The 21,018-nt window shown below is 38.1% G+C and overlaps 1 protein-coding gene across 5 annotated transcripts; it reads left to right on the forward strand.

The window, feature by feature from the left end:
• Positions 1 to 149: 149 nt before the first annotated feature.
• eif4e2 (eukaryotic translation initiation factor 4E family member 2) lies at positions 150 to 21,003 on the forward strand. 5 transcript variants are annotated; one of them, XM_024390911.1, is made up of 8 exons: positions 150 to 248; positions 10,232 to 10,376; positions 18,105 to 18,239; positions 18,359 to 18,463; positions 18,912 to 19,064; positions 19,171 to 19,307; positions 19,417 to 19,493; positions 19,716 to 21,003. In XM_024390911.1, the coding sequence occupies exons 1-7, from the start codon at positions 229 to 231 to the stop codon at positions 19,463 to 19,465; spliced, it is 744 nt and encodes a 247-aa protein (XP_024246679.1). In that variant the 5' UTR covers positions 150 to 228; the 3' UTR covers positions 19,466 to 19,493; positions 19,716 to 21,003. The 5 variants fall into 5 exon arrangements, with proteins under 5 accessions (XP_024246679.1, XP_024246680.1, XP_024246682.1 ...); XM_024390912.1 differs by having other exon boundaries at positions 19,417 to 19,476; XM_024390914.1 differs by having other exon boundaries at positions 19,171 to 19,243.
• Positions 21,004 to 21,018: the final 15 nt, after the last annotated feature.

The following is a 21,018-nucleotide window of genomic DNA, read 5'->3' on the forward strand; positions in this document are numbered from 1 at the left end:
CACAAATGAGGGACAGTACGTTTTCTGCAACACACCGAACTGTATTCTGCTACTGTGGGGCTATCTACTCATTAATCTGTAGGCGATATGCTCTCTGGGGCACGTCAACATCGCACGATACTGTAGCCTACGCGCGCGTGCCCCGCTTCGGTCGTGCGCGCCGCCGTTCCTGCGGAATTCAGGGAGCTGTGGTCGGACTCTGAAGACTCCCACCCCACCTAGAGAATAATGAACAACAAATTTGATGCGTGAGTAATCAAAGCTATTTTGAATATTTGGTGGACAATGGGCGCCCCGCTGTGAATGCAAATTCGTTGAGCAATTAGGCCTATGCCTTGCTCGTGGGTTGCTTGGAGAGAAAGAGGTGTGTCCGGTCTGGTCTGCATGCCTTGCAGGGACTGGGGGACACGCGAGTGCTTGTCATGTCTCATCGTAGTTACGCATTTCACATAACAAGATTCATGGTGACAACGAATCAATCGTTTAATAGGGAATGCTTGCCCCTTCTTGCGATAGCCCTTTTAGCGTTGAGGCCCCGCGGGCCGTGGATGAATCCTCGGCTTGCAAGTGGTTGAAAGTCAGGGGCAGGTGCGCGCAGAGTCGGCTAAAACTATCCCCCATGCCTCTGATCACATTTAGTTATTTTAGGAGGGACAGATGGGGAAAGGTTTTTATTTAGCAAATGTTAATACGCTATTCCGCTTGGAAACGTTGACAGCGACAAGCAGCCGTGTGTTATGTGTATATTGGAACCACTGTGGAACCACTCACCAGTGCTACAATGTTGCACATGCTTATAAATGTCAGCACTGCACATTCGACCACATTGCTAGTGAGAGATGTTGACAAGACCCTGTTACTATACACAAATATGAAGCAATGAAAAGCCAATCACTTTCAGCTGTGACCTATAGTATTCACATGTATATAGTGATTATTACAATGTAATAAATTAGTACATGTACACTGAACAAAAATATAAATGCAACATGCAACAATTTCAACGATTTTACTGAGTTACAGTTGATATAAGGAAATCAGTAAATTTAAATAAATTCATTGGCCCCTAGTCTATGGATTTGGGAATGCATATGTTGATCACAGATACCTTAAACATTTTTTAGGGGCGTGAATCAGAAAACCAGTCAGTATCTGGTGTGACCACCATTTGCCTCATGCAGCTCTACACCTCTCCTTCACATAGAGTTGATCAGGCTGTTGGTTGTGGCCTGTGGAATGTTGTCCCACTCCTTTTCAATGACTGTTACAAGTTGCTGGATATTTTCAGGAACTGGAACACACTGTTGTACACATTGATCCAGAGCACCCCAAACATGCTCAATGGATGACATGTCAGGTGAGTATGCAGGCCGTAGACGGACTGGGACATTTTCAGCTTCTAGGAATTGTGTACAGATCCTTGCGACATAAGGTGAGCAGATGAACGGCACGACAATGGGCCTCAGGATCTATGCATTCAAATTGCCATCGATAAAATGCAATTGTGTTCGTTGTACGTAGCTTAAGCCTATTCATAGCATAATCACACCTCCACCATGGGGTACACGTTGACATCATTAAACCGCTTGCCCACACGACACCATACAGTACATGATGTCTGCCATCTGTCCGGTACAGTTGAAACCAGGATTCATCCATGAAGAACACACTTCTCCAGCATGCCAATGGCCATTGAAGGTGAGCATTTGCCCACTGAAGTTGGTTACTACGCCAAACTGCAGTCAGGTCAAGACCCTGGTGAAGACGATGAGCACTAAGATGAGCTTCCCTGAGACGGTTTCTGACAGTTTATGCAGAATCTTTTTCAGTTGTGCAAACCCACAGTTTCATCAGCTGTCCAGGTGGCTCGCATTTGAAGAAGCCGGATGTGGAGGTCCTGGGCTGACGTGGTTACACGTGGTTTGCAGTTGTGAGGCCGGTTGAACGTACTGCAACATTTTCCACAACAACCGTAGAGTTGAGTAATTATCGTAGAGTAATTGACCTTAAATTCTCTGGCAACAGCTCTGGTGAACATTCCTGCAGTCAGCATGCCAATTGTACGTTCCCTCAAAACTTGAGACATCTGTGGCATTGTATTGCGTGACAAAACTGCACATTTTAGAGTGGCCTTATATTGTCCCCAGCATAAGGTGCATCAGTGTAATGATCATTCTGTTTCATCAGCTTCTTGATATGCCACACCTGTCAGGTGGATGGATTATCTTGGAAAAGGAGAAATGCTCACTAACAGGGATGTAAACAAATTTGTAAACAAACATTTTAGAGAAAAAAGCTTTTTATGTGTATGGAAAATGTCTGGGGTCTTTTATTTCAGCTCACGAAACATGGGACCAACACTTTACCTGTTGCATTTATATTTTTGTTCAATGTAGTAACTCATATTTTACAATAACCTAGTTAGATAAGACTATTCAAATTGTGTACTCAACAAGGACCTTCATTGTTGTAAGTAATTACAGTTCAATATCATGCTTTGCTTATGTGTATGAGTACAGAATTTGTGTGGATGGATGGATTAGTCTTGTCATGATGTCCCATTGTATTTTTCACAAGGTTCTGTACAGTATCTTGTGGTCTTGTTCTCCTCACTGACTAGATATCCCATTTCCTCTCCTCTATATATTCTATCTATACTGTTTATCCTCCATATATTCTGTCTGTGTACTGTTTATCCTCCATATATTCTGTCTGTGTACTGTTTATCCTCCATATATTCTGTCTGTGTACTGTTTATCCTCCATATATTCTGTCTGTGTACTGTTTATCCTCCATATATTCTGTCTGTGTACTGTTTATCCTCCATATATTCTATCTGTACTGTTTATCCTCCATATATTCTATCTATACTGTTTATCCTCCATATATTCTGTCTGTGTACTGTTTATCCTCCATATATTCTGTCTGTGTACTGTTTATCCTCCATATATTCTGTCTGTGTACTGTTTATCCTCCTGTTTATCCTCCATCCTATGTTCTGTCTGTGTACTGTTTATCCTCCATATGTTCTGTCTGTGTACTGTTTATCCTCCATATATTCTGTCTGTGTACTGTTTATCCTCCATATATTCTATCTATACTGTTTATCCTCCATATATTCTGTCTGTGTACTGTTTATCCTCCATATATTCTATCTATACTGTTTATCCTCCATATATTCTGTCTGTGTACTGTTTATCCTCCATATATTCTATCTATACTGTTTATCCTCCATATATTCTATCTATACTGTTTATCCTCCATATATTCTATCTATACTGTTTATCCTCCATATATTCTATCTATACTGTTTATCCTCCATATATTCTGTCTGTGTACTGTTTATCCTCCATATATTCTGTCTGTGTACTGTTTATCCTCCATATATTCTGTCTGTGTACTGTTTATCCTCCATATATTCTATCTATACTGTTTATCCTCCATATGTTCTGTCTGTGTACTGTTTATCCTCCATATATTCTGTCTGTGTACTGTTTATCCTCCATATATTCTATCTATACTGTTTATCCTCCATATGTTCTGTCTGTGTACTGTTTATCCTCCATATATTCTATCTATCCTGTTTATCCTCCATATATTACTGTTTATCCTCCATATATTCTGTCTGTACTGTTTATCCTCCATATATTCTATCTATACTGTTTATCCTCCATATATTCTATCTATACTGTTTATCCTCCATATATTCTATCTATCCTGTTTATCCTCCATATATCTTCTGTTTATCCTCCATATATTCTATCTATACTGTTTATCCTCCATATATTCTGTCTGTGTACTGTTTATCCTCCATATATTCTATCTATCCTGTTTATCCTCCATATGTTCTGTCTGTGTACTGTTTATCCTCCATATATTCTGTCTGTGTACTGTTTATCCTCCATATATTCTGTCTGTGTACTGTTTATCCTCCATATATTCTGTCTGTGTACTGTTTATCCTCCATATATTCTATCTATACTGTTTATCCTCCATATATTCTGTCTGTGTACTGTTTATCCTCCATATATTCTGTCTGTCTACTGTTTATCCTCCATATGTTCTGTCTGTGTACTGTTTATCCTCCATATCTATCTCCTGTTTATCCTCCATATGTTCTGTCTGTGTACTGTTTATCCTCCATATATTCTGTCTGTGTACTGTTTATCCTCCATATATTCTATCTATACTGTTTATCCTCCATATATTCTGTCTGTGTACTGTTTATCCTCCATATATATCTATCTGTTTATCTCCATATGTTCTGTCTGTGTTTATCCTCCATATATTCTATCTGTTTATCCTCCATACTGTTTATCCTCCATATATTCTGTCTGTGTACTGTTTATCCTCCATATATTCTATCTATACTGTTTATCCTCCATATATTCTATACTGTTTATCTATATTCTATCTTTATCCTCCATATATTCTATCTATCCTGTTTATCCTCCATATGTTCTATCTATACTGTTTATCCTCCATATATTCTGTCTGTGTACTGTTTATCCTCCATATATTCTGTCTATACTGTTTATCCTCCATATATTCTGTCTATACTGTTTATCCTCCATATATTCTGTCTGTGTACTGTTTATCCTCCATATATTCTGTCTGTGTACTGTTTATCCTCCATATATTCTATCATATATTCTATCTATACTGTTTATCCTCCATATATTCTATCTATATTGTTTATCCTCCATATATTCTATCTATCCTGTTTATCCTCCATATATTCTGTCTGTGTACTGTTTATCCTCCATATATTCTTCTCCATCTATACTGTTTATCCTCCATATATTCTATCTATACTGTTTATCCTCCATATATTCTATCTATACTGTTTATCCTCCATATATTCTATCTATACTGTTTATCCTCCATATATTCTATCTATACTGTTTATCCTCCATATATTCTATCTACTGTTTATCCTCCATATGTTCTGTCTGTTCTGTTTATCCTATCCATCTGTTTATCCTCCATATATTCTGTCTGTGTACTGTTTATCCTCCATATATTCTATCTATCCTGTTTATCCTCCATATGTTCTATCTATACTGTTTATCCTCCATATATTCTGTCTGTGTACTGTTTATCCTCCATATATTCTATCTATCCTGTTTATCCTCCATATATTCTATCTATACTGTTTATCCTCCATATATTCTATCTATACTGTTTATCCTCCATATATTCTATCTATACTGTTTATCCTCCATATATTCTATCTATACTGTTTATCCTCCATATATTCTGTCTGTGTACTGTTTATCCTCCATATATTCTGTCTGTGTACTGTTTATCCTCCATATATTCTATCTATACTGTTTATCCTCCATATATTCTATCTATCCTGTTTATCCTCCATATATTCTATCTATCCTGTTTATCCTCCATATATTCTATCTATACTGTTTATCCTCCATATATTCTATCTATCCTGTTTATCCTCCATATATTCTGTCTGTGTACTGTTTATCCTCCATATATTCTTCTGTACTGTTTATCTATATTCTACTGTTTATCCTCCATATATTCTATCTATACTGTTTATCCTCCATATGTTCTATCTATACTGTTTATCCTCCATATATTCTGTCTGTGTACTGTTTATCCTCCATATATTCTATCTATACTGTTTATCCTCCATATATTCTATCTATACTGTTTATCCTCCATATGTTCTATCTATACTGTTTATCCTCCATATATTCTGTCTGTGTACTGTTTATCCTCCATATATTCTATCTATACTGTTTATCCTCCATATATTCTGTCTGTGTACTGTTTATCCTCCATATATTCTATCTATACTGTTTATCCTCCATATATTCTATCTATACTGTTTATCCTCCATATATTCTGTCTGTGTACTGTTTATCCTCCATATATTCTGTCTGTGTACTGTTTATCCTCCATATATTCTATCTATACTGTTTATCCTCCATATATTCTATCTATACTGTTTATCCTCCATATATTCTATCTATACTGTTTATCCTCCATATATTCTATCTATACTGTTTATCCTCCATATATTCTATCTGTGTACTGTTTATCCTCCATATGTTCTATCTATACTGTTTATCCTCCATATATTCTGTCTGTGTACTGTTTATCCTCCATATATTCTATCTATACTGTTTATCCTCCATATATTCTATCTATACTGTTTATCCTCCATATGTTCTGTCTGTGTACTGTTTATCCTCCATATATTCTATCTATACTGTTTATCCTCCATATATTCTATCTATCCTATTTCTCCTCCATATGTTCTGTCTGTGTACTGTTTATCCTCCATATATTCTATCTGTGTACTGTTTATCCTCCATATATTCTGTCTGTGTACTGTTTATCCTCCATATATTCTGTCTGTGTACTGTTTATCCTCCATATATTCTGTCTGTGTACTGTTTATCCTCCATATATTCTGTCTGTGTACTGTTTATCCTCCATATATTCTGTCTGTGTACTGTTTATCCTCCATATATTCTGTCTGTGTACTGTTTATCCTCCTGTTTATCCTCCATATTCTGTCTGTACTGTTTATCCTCCATATATTCTGTCTGTGTACTGTTTATCCTCCATATATTCTGTCTGTGTACTGTTTATCCTCCATATATTCTATCTATACTGTTTATCCTCCATATATTCTATCTATACTGTTTATCCTCCATATATTCTGTCTGTGTACTGTTTATCCTCCATATATTCTATCTATACTGTTTATCCTTCATATATTCTGTCTGTGTACTGTTTATCCTCCATATATTCTGTCTGTGTACTGTTTATCCTCCATATATTCTGTCTGTGTACTGTTTATCCTCCATATATTCTATCTATACTGTTTATCCTCCATATATTCTGTCTGTGTACTGTTTATCCTCCATATATTCTATCTGTGTACTGTTTATCCTCCATATATTCTGTCTGTGTACTGTTTATCCTCCATATATTCTATCTATACTGTTTATCCTCCATATATTCTATCTATCTGTGTACTGTTTATCCTCCATATATTCTATCTATACTGTTTATCCTCCATATATTCTATTCTATCCTCCATATATTCTGTCACTGTTTATCCTCCATATATTCTATCTGTGTACTGTTTATCCTCCATATATTCTGTCTGTGTACTGTTTATCCTCCATATATTCTGTCTGTGTACTGTTTATCCTCCATATATTCTATCTATACTGTTTATCCTCCATATATTCTATCTATACTGTTTATCCTCCATATATTCTGTACTGTTTATCCTCCATATATTCTGTTACTGTTTATCCTCCATATATTCTATCTATCCTATTTCTCCTCCATATGTTCTGTCTGTGTACTGTTTATCCTCCATATATTCTGTCTGTGTACTGTTTATCCTCCATATATTCTGTCTGTGTACTGTTTATCCTCCATATATTCTGTCTGTGTACTGTTTATCCTCCATATATTCTGTCTGTGTACTGTTTATCCTCCATATATTCTATCTATCCTGTTTATCCTCCATATATTCTGTCTGTGTACTGTTTATCCTCCATATATTCTATCTATCCTGTTTATCCTCCATATATTCTATCTATCCTGTTTATCCTCCATATATTCTGTCTGTGTACTGTTTATCCTCCATATATTCTATCTATACTGTTTATCCTCCATATATTCTGTCTGTGTACTGTTTATCCTCCATATATTCTATCTATACTGTTTATCCTCCATATATTCTATCTATACTGTTTATCCTCCATATATTCTGTCTGTGTACTGTTTATCCTCCATATATTCTATCTATACTGTTTATCCTCCATATATTCTGTCTGTGTACTGTTTATCCTCCATATATTCTGTCTGTGTACTGTTTATCATATATTCTCCATACTGTTTATCCTTATGTCTGTCTACTGTTTATCCTCCATATACTGTTTTCTCCATATATTCTGTCTATACTGTTTATCCTCCATATATTCTATCTATACTGTTTATCCTCCATATATTCTATCTATCCTGTTTATCCTCCATATGTTCTATCTATACTGTTTATCCTCCATATATTCTGTCTGTGTACTGTTTATCCTCCATATATTCTATCTGTGTACTGTTTATCCTCCATATATTCTGTCTGTGTACTGTTTATCCTCCATATATTCTGTCTGTGTACTGTTTATCCTCCATATATTCTATCTATACTGTTTATCCTCCATATATTCTGTCTGTGTACTGTTTATCCTCCATATATTCTATCTATACTGTTTATCCTCCATATATTCTGTCTGTACTGTTTATCCTCCATATATTCTATCTGTATACTGTTTATCCTCCATATATTCTGTCTGTGTACTGTTTATCCTCCATATATTCTGTCTGTGTACTGTTTATCCTCCATATATTCTATCTATACTGTTTATCCTCCATATATTCTATCTATACTGTTTATCCTCCATATATTCTGTCTGTGTACTGTTTATCCTCCATATATTCTGTCTGTACTGTTTATCCTCCATATATTCTATCTATCCTGTTTATCCTCCATATATTCTGTCTGTGTACTGTTTATCCTCCATATATTCTGTCTGTGTACTGTTTATCCTCCATATATTCTATCTATACTGTTTATCCTCCATATATTCTGTCTGTGTACTGTTTATCCTCCATATATTCTATCTATACTGTTTATCCTCCATATATTCTATCTATACTGTTTATCCTCCATATATTCTATCTATACTGTTTATCCTCCATATATTCTGTCTGTGTACTGTTTATCCTCCATATATTCTGTCTGTGTACTGTTTATCCTCCATATATTCTATCTGTGTACTGTTTATCCTCCATATATTCTATCTGTGTACTGTTTATCCTCCATATATTCTGTCTGTACTGTTTATCCTCCATATATTCTATCTATACTGTTTATCCTCCATATATTCTATCTATCCTGTTTATCCTCCATATGTTCTATCTGTGTACTGTTTATCCTCCATATATTCTGTCTGTGTACTGTTTATCCTCCATATATTCTATCTATACTGTTTATCCTCCATATATTCTGTCTGTGTACTGTTTATCCTCCATATATTCTATCTATCCTGTTTATCCTCCATATATTCTATCTATACTGTTTATCCTCCATATATTCTATCTATACTGTTTATCCTCCATATATTCTGTCTGTGTACTGTTTATCCTCCATATATTCTATCTACTGTTTATCCTCCATATATTCTATCTATCCTGTTTATCCTCCATATGTTCTGTCTGTGTACTGTTTATCCTCCATATATTCTGTCTGTGTACTGTTTATCCTCCATATATTCTATCTATACTGTTTATCCTCCATATATTCTGTCTGTGTACTGTTTATCCTCCATATATTCTGTCTGTGTACTGTTTATCCTCCATATATTCTGTCTGTGTACTGTTTATCCTCCATATATTCTGTCTGTATACTGTTTATCCTCCATATATTCTATCTATACTGTTTATCCTCCATATATTCTGTCTGTGTACTGTTTATCCTCCATATATTCTGTCTGTGTACTGTTTATCCTCCATATATTCTGTCTGTGTACTGTTTATCCTCCATATATTCTGTCTGTGTACTGTTTATCCTCCATATATTCTATCTATACTGTTTATCCTCCATATATTCTGTCTGTGTACTGTTTATCCTCCATATATTCTATCTATACTGTTTATCCTCCATATATTCTGTCTGTGTACTGTTTATCCTCCATATATTCTATCTATACTGTTTATCCTCCATATATTCTGTCTGTGTACTGTTTATCCTCCATATATTCTGTCTGTGTACTGTTTATCCTCCATATATTCTATCTATACTGTTTATCCTCCATATATTCTATCTATACTGTTTATCCTCCATATATTCTATCTATACTGTTTATCCTCCATATATTCTATCTATACTGTTTATCCTCCATATATTCTATCTATACTGTTTATCCTCCATATATTCTGTCTGTGTACTGTTTATCCTCCATATATTCTATCTATACTGTTTATCCTCCATATATTCTATCTATACTGTTTATCCTCCATATATTCTATCTATACTGTTTATCCTCCATATGTTCTGTCTGTGTACTGTTTATCCTCCATATATTTTGTCTGCATTCAGTTTATTATCTCACAAGGTCAAATTCCTGGTATATGTAAGTGCACCTGGCGAATAAAGGCAATTCTGATTTTGATTCTGTGTGTTCAGTCTGAAAGATGATGACAGTGGGGACCACGACCAGGATCAAGGCTCACAGAAAGACTGTGAGAAGGAAAAAAATGACAATGATGAGGACAATGATCAGAACACTGCCAAGAAGAAGGTGTGTGTGTCGCCCAAATATAATGCTACAGTATGTATTGTTTGTTATGCTTTCTAAATTAGATACATTATACATGTGACGGCTCAGTTTGTTAGAGCCAAGGTCGGACTACTGCATTTGGGGCCACAGGGCACCACCCCACAACCCCAAAAATAATATATATATATATGTGACTAGTTTAATTAGGGCCGATTTCAAGTTTTCATAACAATCGGAAATCTGTATTTTTGGGTGCCAATTTTGCCTATTTAAAAAATAAAAATTGTATACCTTTATTTAACTCGGCAAGTCAGTTAAGAACACATCCTTATTTTCAATGACGGCCTAGGAACGGTGGGTTAACTGCCTTGTTCAGGGGCAGAACGACAGATTTCCACCTTGTCAGCTCGGGGGATCCAATCTTGCAACCTTACAGTTAACTAGTCCAACGCTCTAACCACCTGCCTCTCATTGCACTCCACGAGGAGCCTGCCTGTTACGCGAATGCAGTAGAAGCCAAGGTAAGTTGCTAACTAGCATTAAACTTATCTTATAAAAAACAATCAATCAATCATAATCACTAGTTATAACTACACATGGTTGATGATATTACTAGTTTATCTAGCGTGTCCTGCGTTAGATAACGTTCAAAGGAACCTCGAACTTTCATATGTTCTCATGTTCTGAGCAAGGAACTCAAATGTTAGCTTTTTTACATGGCACATATTGCACTTTTACTTCTCCAAAACTTTATTTTTGCATTATTTAAACCAAATTGAACATGTTTCATTATTTATTTGAGGCTAAATAGATTTTTATTGATGTATTATATTAAGTTAAAATAAGTGTTCATTCAGTATTGTTGTAATTGTCATTATTACAAACAAATTAATAAAAATCGGCCGATTAATCGGCATTTTTTTTGGGCCCTCCAATAATCGGAATCGGTGTTGAAAAATCATAATCGGTCGACCTCTATATGTGACCGACCGGCTCGATTCAGTCTTATTACAAATTGAAATTGTGTTTTTAACACTGGATAAAAGTATAAACTCCGAGCAAAACAATTGTATATCATACACTACAGTTGAGGAACAATGAAAAGTAATTCTGCTTTGAAAGTTGATAAGCTTGAAAACCCCACTTTTGAGAAAATGTCTCTTGGTACATTTTGGTACACCTACTGGAGAGGTCTTCTTTGTCTACACCCATTCAGCATCGTTCACACCCTCTTAAACCTTTGCCCCACCCATCTCTTTAAGGAATCATGTGATGCCATGTGCTATACAGAGTGAATAAGGTAGTGTACTAAACAACCAAAGATTTCAAGACTAAAGGCTGGTTTAAACTACGTCTGTCGTCATGTCTGTAGACAGTTGTCACGGTGACATCATGAATGTTCTATAGTCGTCGGACATCAAACTTGTCGTTATGAAAAAGTATGAACACAAAAAACGACAGGCTGCATGGTGGTCCAAAATAGCATAACTGGTGTATTTTAACACCAATAAACTCATCTGTTTAAAAATGAATTCAGTATATGTCAATCTAGCAAACCAGGCAACTAAAATAAACTTTCTGAACAATGTTTTGTTTCTAGCTTGTTAGCTAGCTAACATTAACCACATCATATAGCTGACGTCTTAGCTTTAGCTAATTTGTATTCATTATTACAGGAAAATAAACTCTCAACAAGATCATTATTTATACGTTAATGGCGAGCGAATTACAGAAAATAGCTTACGGTTGTGAGTGTGACGAAATATAAGCATGGCATTCATGTTGTTCTTCACATTCCATCTCTGGAAAACACACATTATATCAAATAAAATCAACTTTATTTATAACATGCACAGGATACAGTAGGTGTAAACGGTACAATAAAATGGTTACTGTAAGCTAATGCACTTCTGTACATCGCGCTGTAACGTACAATTGACCTTATTTTAGCTCCCCAAAAACATAATGCTTCCAGGTCAACTGTAATATGAATACCATTGTAAAGCACAATTTCTCCTCTTTTTTGCTGCCCGGCTCTGCATGATTCAACAAGGAAATGAGCTCCGTCGGGTCTTTTTAAACATGGCAGGTGGGGAAGCGAAACCTACTGTGTGATAGTGAGAAGGAGAGATGTTGTGTGGGAAAACAGGTGGGGAAGCGAAACCTACTGTGTGATAGTGTTAGGGGGAGATAAGCCGTGTAGGTAAATGTTTTTTTTCACCCGATCTGTCCAACTTATCACCTTTAAAATGTAAATAAAACACTATTTGAAGGTTTGTGTCAAATTTGAATCAGGTTTTTAGGGCAAATTCCGTACAAATGTGCGCAAACGCGACATTCAAAACGAGGCTGCAAAGAAAACTAATGGGACTGTAGCGACTGTGTTGACTTCAAAATCTGGGGTGTGAACTATGTTTCTATTCAAGGGTTGATCGACATGGTAATGGCTCTATAGTATTGGAGAAAAGTTTTAAAAAACTGACCCTCCGTTACATCGTGACGTGTCATGTCGTAACGTATAGCACGCATAAAGCAACTATTTCTGTCTTACAATCTCTCTCCACCAGGTGTAGCACTTCTCTCATCGTTTAAAAACAAGAAATGGACAGTGATGGGGGTAAGGGGGGATACCTAGTCATTTTTTGCGTCATCATTGCATGCGATCATCATTCTCAAAGCCTCTGTTTTACTTCTAAGATCACTTTAGCACTACCCTAAAAACCCGATTCAAATTCGACACAAACCTTCAAATAGGTATGTAATGACACATTATATAAACTCTTTATAGTGTTTTATTTACATTTTAGAGGCAATAAGGTGATATTGGACAGATTGAGTGAAAAAAAGCTGTTTTCCCACACAACATCTCTCCTTCTCACTATCATGCAGTAGTTTCGCTTCCCCACCTGCCATTTTTAAAAAGACCCGACGGGGCTCATTGCCTGCTTGAATTATGCAGAAACGGGCAGCGTTTAGGTCATGTCATTAATTTTGTTGGAAAGGGGAGAAATTGTGCTTTACAATGGTATTGACATTAAAGTTGATCTGGAAGTATTACGTTTTTTTGGGCGCTAAAATAAGGTCAATTGAACGGACCAAGGCGATATACATAAGTGAGTGAGTTTGTGTTACATGGATGAACGTTTCTCCCTCTCTGTCACGGATTCCATGGTTGCCCTTAGTTTGAAGATGCAATACAACAGCATTCTTCTTTTCTATTTTCTAATCCCTCTGTTATTTGCAATCAAACATCTGCATTTTCTCCATCTCCTTAGCTATCATACTCTGCTTCCACCCGGGTATTCCACTGATTTCAAAACTCGGTCCTGCAGAAAGTGGAGAGCATTAGCAACACTTATGCAGTTCTTCATGATAGATTTTTTAAAAGCTGAGCAGCTCATGTTATAGACAGAAACGTGCTACATGGCAGACCAATCCGAACTCATCTCTCGGCATGTCCAGCCTATCCATTATCTCAGCCAATCATGGCTAGCTGGAAGGTTCCTGACTTTTTCTGTGGCTAAACCAACTAGGCTCGTCATTTTACAATTGTATTCATGTTTACAGATGGCATACACATTTGTTATTAAGGCACATGAAAGTTTACATGTTCCAGAAGGAATGTCTGCCACAAAAACAATTTTGGTTTCCTGAAACAAGTCACATATTATTTTTTATTTTTTTTGGGGGAGTTGTTTTCATTGAAAATGTGCAGTTTTATAATGCTATTCTACATATTTTGTCATGAGGCTGACAGAAAATATTACATTTTAAAACACATTTCCTGCAATTCTACACATTTTGCCATGGGGCAGGTTGAAACATTTGCTGTTTTATAGATATTCTCATGCTATTTTTCTAAAAAAATTAAAGCAGATTTCCTGCTATTTTACTAATTTTGCCATGAGGCTGAGAGGAAATGTTACAGTTTCAAAGCAAATTTCCTGCAATTCAACACATTTTGCCATTGCTTATGACACTGGAGGTTGTGGGCCCCAGGGCACGTGTCCTTTCGGTAATCCGGCCCTGTTTCGAGCACAATATTGATATCGGAACTTCAAGCTGTATGAGTACAACTCCTGCCTCATATGGTTTGCTGAATAAAGGAGTTACCATGCCTTCAGAAAGTACTCATTCTCCTTGACTTATTCCACATTTTGTTACAGCCTGAATTCAAAATCTATTCAAAAATGTTTTTTCTCACCTATCTGCACACAATACCCGATAATGACAAAGTGAAAACATGTTTTTATACATTTTTGCAAATGTATTGAAAAATACTACATAAATATTGAATTTACATAAGTATTCACACCGTTGAGTCAGTACTTTGTAGAAGCACCTTTGGCAGAGATTACAGTTGTGAGTCTTTCTGGGTAAGTCTATAAGAGCTTTCCACACCTGGATTGTGCAACATTTGTCCTTTATTCTTTTTTCAATTCTTCAAGCTCTGTTAAAATGGTTGTTGTTCATTGCTAGACAACAATTTTCCGGTCTTGCCAAAGATTTTCAAGTTGATTTAAGACAAAACTGTAACTCGGCCATTTAGAAACATTCACTGTCTTCTTGGTAAGCAAAACTCCAGTGTAGATTTGGCCTTGTGTTTTAGGTTATTTTCCTGCTGAAAGATGAATTCATCTCTGTGTCTGGTGGAAAGCAGACTGAACAAGGTTTTACTCTAGGATCTCCATTCCGTTTCTTTTTTTACTCCAACCATACACATAACATGATGCAGCCACCACTATGCTTGAAAATATGGAGAGTGGTACTCAGTAATGTGTTGTATTGAATTTGCCCCATTTTTTTTGCAGGATTCCTTTAGTGCCTTGTTGCAAACAAGATGCATGTTTTGGAATATGTTTATTCTTTGTGGCCGATGTGAAATGGCTAGCTAGTTAGCGGGGTGGGCGCTAGTAGTGTTTCAGTCGGTGACGTCACTCGCTCTGAGACCTAGAAGTAGTTGTTCCCCTAGAAGTAGTTGTTCCCCACGGATTTTGTGGCGCGATGGGTAACGATGCGTCGTGAGTGACTGGTTGATGTGTGCAGAGGAGCCCAGGTTGGGGCGAGGAGAGGGACGGAAGCTATACTGTTACATTTACATGCTTCCTTCTTTTCACTCTGCCAAGTAGGTTAGTATTGTAGAGTAACTCAAATGTTGTTGATCCAGTCTCAGCTTTCTCCTATCTAAAGTCACCATTGGCCCTAATGGTGAAATCCCTGAGCGGTTTCCTTCCTCTCCAGCAACTGAGTTAGGAAGGACGCCAGTATCTTTTTAGTGACTGGATGTACTGATACACCATCCAAAGTGTAATTAATAACTTCACCATGCGCCATGTGCAAGGGATATTCAATGTCTGTTCATTTTTGTTCTCCATCTACCATTAGGTGCCCTTCTTTGCGAGGCATTGGAAAACCTCCCTGGTCTTTGTGGTTGAATCTGTATTTATGTGTATGTGTGGGGTACAGAGATGAGGTAGTCATTCAAAAATCATGTTAAACACTATTATTGCACTACAGAGTGAGTCCATGCAACTTATTACGTGACTTGTTAAGCAAATCTGTACTCATTAACTTATATAGGCCCACCATAACAAAGGGGTTGAATACTTATTGACTCAAGACATATCAGCTTTTCATTTTTTAGTAATTAGCAAACTTTTCGAAAAAGATAATTCCACTTTGACAAAAAGGAGATATTGTTTGTAGGTCAGTGAGATATATATATATATACATACATACATACATACATACATACATACATACATAAATACATACAGTGGGGCAAAAAAGTATTTAGTCAGCCACCAATTGTGCAAGTTCTCCCACTTAAAAAGATAAGAGAGGCCTGTAATTTTCAACATAGGTACACTTCAACTATGACAGACAAAATGAGAAAAAAAAATCCAGAAAATCACATTGTAGGATTTTTAATGAATTTATTTGCAAATTATGATGGAAAATAAGTATTTGGTCAATAACAAAAGTTTATCTCAATACTTTGTTATATACCCTTTGTTGGCAATGACAGAGTTCAAACGTTTTCTGTAAGTCTTCACAAGGTTTTCACACACTGTTGCTGGTATTTTGGCCCATTCCTCCATGCAGATCTTCTCTAGAGCAGTGATGTTTTGGGGCTGTTGCTGGGCAACACAGACTTTCAACTCCCTCCAAAGATTTTCTATGGGGTTGAGATCTGGAGACTGTCTAGGCCACTCCAGGACCTTGAAATACTTCTTACGAAGCCACTTCTTCGTTGCCCGGGCGGTGTGTTTGGGATCACTGTCATGCTGAAAGACTCAGCTACGTTTCATCTTCAATGCCCTTGCTGATGGAAGGAGGTTTTCACTCAAAATCTCACGATAACATGGCCCCATTCATTCTTTCCTTTACACGGATCAGTCGTCCTGGTCCCTTTGCAGAAAAACAGCCCCAAAGCATGATGTTTTCACCCCCATGCTTCACAGTAGGTATGGTGTTCTTTGGATGCAACTCAGCATTCTTTGTCCTCCAAACACAACGAGTTGAGTTTTTACCAAAAATTTATATTTTGGTTTCATATGACCATATGACATTCTCCCAATAGTCTTCTGGATCATCCAAATGCTCTCTAGCAAACTTCAGACGGGCCTGGACATGTACGGGCTTAAGCACGGGGACATGTCTGGCACTGCAGGATTTGAGTCCCTGGCGGCGTAGTGTGTTACTGATGGTAGGCTTTGTTACTTTGGTCCCAGCTCTCTGCAGGTCATTCACTAGGTCCCCCCTTGTGGTTCTGGGATTTTTGCTCACCGTTCTTGTGATCATTTTGACCCCACGGGGTGAGATCTTGCGTGGAGCCCCAGATCGAGGGAGATTATCAGTGGTCTTGTATGTCTTCCATTTCCTAATAATTGCTCCCACAGTTGATTTCTTCAAACCAAGCTGCTTACCTATTGCAGATTCAGTCTTCCCAGCCTGGTGCAGGTCTACAATTTTGTTTCTGGTGTCCTTTGAAAGCTCTTTGGTCTTGGCCATAGTGGAGTTTGGAGTGTGACTGTTTGAGGTTGTGGACAGGTGTCTTTTATACTGATAACAAGTTCAAACAGGTGCCATTAATACAGGTAACGAGTGGAGGACAGAGGAGCCTCTTAAAGAAGAAGTTACAGGTCTGTGAGAGCCAGAAATCTTGCTTGTTTGTAGGTGACCAAATACTTATTTTCCACCATAATTTGCAAATACATTCATTAAAAATCCTACAATGTGATTTTCTGGATTTTTTTTCTCATTTTGTCTGTCATGGTTGAAGTGTACATATGATGAAAATTACAGGCCTCTCATCTTTTTAAGTGGGAGAACTTGCACAATTGGTGGCTGACTAAATACTTTTTTGCCCAACTGTGTGTGTGTATATATATATATATATATATATATTTATATTAAATCCATTCTAAATTCAGGCTCTAACACATCAAAATAGAAAAAGTTAAGGGGTGAATACTTTCTGAAGGCTGTAAGTGTGAATAAGTGGCACAGTGGTCTAAGGCTCTGCATCTCAGTGCAAGAGCGTCTCTACAGTCCATGGTTCGAATCCAGGCTGTATCACATCCGGTCGTGATTGGGAGTCCCATAGAGCGATGCACAATTGTCCCAGTGTCGTCCAGGTTTGGTCGTGGTAGGCCTTCATTGTAAATAAGAATTTGTTCTTAACTGACTTGCCTAGTTAAATAAAGGATAAATTAATTTAGGATAAAAGTGCCTGCTAAATGACCATATCTTGTCTGTCTCTGCTCTGTTGTTCAGATTGCAGTTCCAGGGGTAGGGGAGCACCCCCTCCAGTATAACTACTCCTTCTGGTACTCCAGACGCACCCCCGGCCGGCCTGCCAGTACCCAGAGCTACGAGTCCAACATCAAACAGATCGGCAGCTTCGCCTCGGTCAGTCCCTATTGGGAACCATTGTTCTTTGCCTTTCACCTTTGCAGTTTCTAGACTCAGCTGATCTAGTTTAGTATATTTCTTGGGTTCTAGACTAAATCTGTCCTCCGGTCCACCAGGTGGAGCAGTTCTGGCGTTTCTACAGTCACATGATCCGTCCGGGCGACCTGACGGGCCACAGCGACTTCCACCTTTTCAAGGAAGGTATCAAACCCATGTGGGAGGTGGGTAGCAAAGATGGTGGATAAATGGAGATAGTTCACTCAGGCCGTTTACCATTGAACATCTTTTTCAGTTTCTGTCTACTTAAGTGGGTGGCTCTCCCATAGACACCAATGCGATAGCAGCTGGGTCTTGTCTACTTTTCATTGGGGGAGTGGGATGTCTCGCTTCCTGTATCCTTTTGATCTATCCTTACCTTTATGAGCTCACTCAGCTGACCTTAGATCAGTCTTCACCTGTTGATACTGCTATACCATTACTTGGGTTGTATTCATTAGGAAGCAAATAGAAGAAAACAGACGGGATCAGGAAGGGACTGCCTAAACTAATAAGGAATGCTCATTTTCCTTTTCAATTGCAGAACATTTTTGTTTCGGTGTGCCCTAATGAATATGACACATTTGTTTCCTGCCTAATGGCCTTGTCTATCTTCTCTCTGTGTCTCTCTAGGACGATGCTAATAAGCTAGGTGGGAAGTGGATCATCCGGCTGAGGAAGGGCCTGGCGTCTCGTTGCTGGGAGAATCTGATTCTGGCCATGCTGGGGGAACAGTTCATGGTGGGGGGGGAGATCTGTGGCGCTGTGGTGTCTGTACGCTTCCAGGTACACACATACATAGAGCCAGACGTGCAAACACACGCACACACACATTCACTGTTCCAGTGTCTATTGTTGCCAACACCATGCTTCCCTCATGTCTTTCCTCCAGGAGGACATCATCTCCATCTGGAACAAGACAGCCAGTGACCAGGCCACCATTACCCGGATCAGAGACACTCTACGTAGGGTCCTCAACCTACCCCCCAACACCATTATGGAGTACAAGACACACACCGACAGCATCAAGTAAAAACACACACACACACAAACACAGAGCTAATGCCTGACCTACTAGGCTTTAGCTCAGTAGGCTAACACCGCCTGTGATACCTGGGGGGGTTCTGTCTGTTCTCAGGGCCTGGGAGGACTTCCATGGTTTGGTGAACGCTGTTGGTGGTCGCTAGTCTCTAAAGCTGTGAGTTTCTGCCAAGGGTAGGAGCGGCTATGTCTTAATTCATATTCCTACATGCACACACTGGCTTGCCTCATGTTCTTACTTCTGTTGTGCCTCTGTGCATGGAAATCATGACACTAGTCATGGTCAGTATATTATTAGTACTGCTGCATTAGTACGCTAGTAGTCAATTATAGGAACTGAGTGTTTCAATAACCTAACTGTCTCTGTTTATGTTTGTCTCTCTCTCATATCTCTAGATTTGTGTGTAGTGTCTTTTGGATGAAATCCGGAGGAATAATACCTTTAAGGATCAGTACTGTTTTACATGGCGACAGCGAGGGAGAGATAGGGAGATAAAGAGAGGGGGGACCGTGGCCTTCCTTTCTATGGCTCATGGAATCTACTGTACGGAACACGGAACCAAGCTGTCGGTTGGTTGGAGCTTTTTTATCTGCCTGTCAGTCAGAGATGAATGAAACCTCAGTGGATGTATTTTTTCAAGTGACACTGTCCCTGATCTGCCAACAGAGGGAGACTGTGCGACAAGCATTTGGTGATTTGGCCAATGACTGTTGACGGAATCTTCTAACAGAATATTAAACCAAACCCTTCCCATAAATAGGTATAGGCAGTATATTCATCATTGTGTAGCACAATCACAGTTCCCTCTGGTAGAGTTTTAAATGTACAGCAGAGAAAATGTATCTGTTTTTTAAACTCTGAAACTTAACAGGGTTGCAGGTGGAAGTTATTTTATTATAGTGCAGTATTTTAACTACAATGCCTCTAGTCATTTAAACTAGAAATATTATGGCGTACAAAAATATATTTCTAGAAAAAGCTATGTCCTTTTGAGAAAATCTATTTACTTAACGAGAATCGAGAACTTGATTCTTTACCTTTGACCAGAAAGTTTTCAACCCAAAGGATGGGGCCCATCCTAAAGGGGAACCGTGGGTAACGTGAACCGGCCTCTTTAGAATGGACTGCCTAGCTGCCTATATCACTGTGCCTGGCCTCGAGACGGACCCAACCCAGATTAAACATTCAAAATGCCTTTCAAGATCCCACAGTGAAGATGGACATAACAATACAACTTTAACAACAATGTAACAATGTTATCTGTGACAACAAAATCTCTCCAGTGTGGAATGGTGGTAGCCTGGGTGTCAGTCTGTTTCTGCTCTCTTGCCAACTCCTCATGCAAAACAGTTTGGCTTGACAATGATCATGGAGTTAGTTAAAATCACCAACAGATCTGGGACCAGGCTAGAATGGTGGCCCTGCTGTGATATTTTCCCCAGGGTAGAAGGAGTCCCTCAACACTGACCTGGAATCAGCTCATCTGACCCCCTCACCATTTAGTGCTACAGAACAGAAACTGGTCCCAGGCCAGAGCTTGGGGCTCCTTCTATCTTCTCCCCCCTGATGAAATACTGCCCAGGATTGGGTGGGTGGTGCTGGAAAAAGGGTGTCTTGTCAAAACGAGGAAAGTACTGTCTGATGGATTATAGCAATAAATGTTGATTATGCATCTGCTGCTAACCAATGGCTTCAGTG

This window comes from Oncorhynchus tshawytscha, linkage group LG28 (assembly GCF_018296145.1).
Source record: "Oncorhynchus tshawytscha isolate Ot180627B linkage group LG28, Otsh_v2.0, whole genome shotgun sequence".
Taxonomy (NCBI): domain Eukaryota; kingdom Metazoa; phylum Chordata; class Actinopteri; order Salmoniformes; family Salmonidae; genus Oncorhynchus; species Oncorhynchus tshawytscha.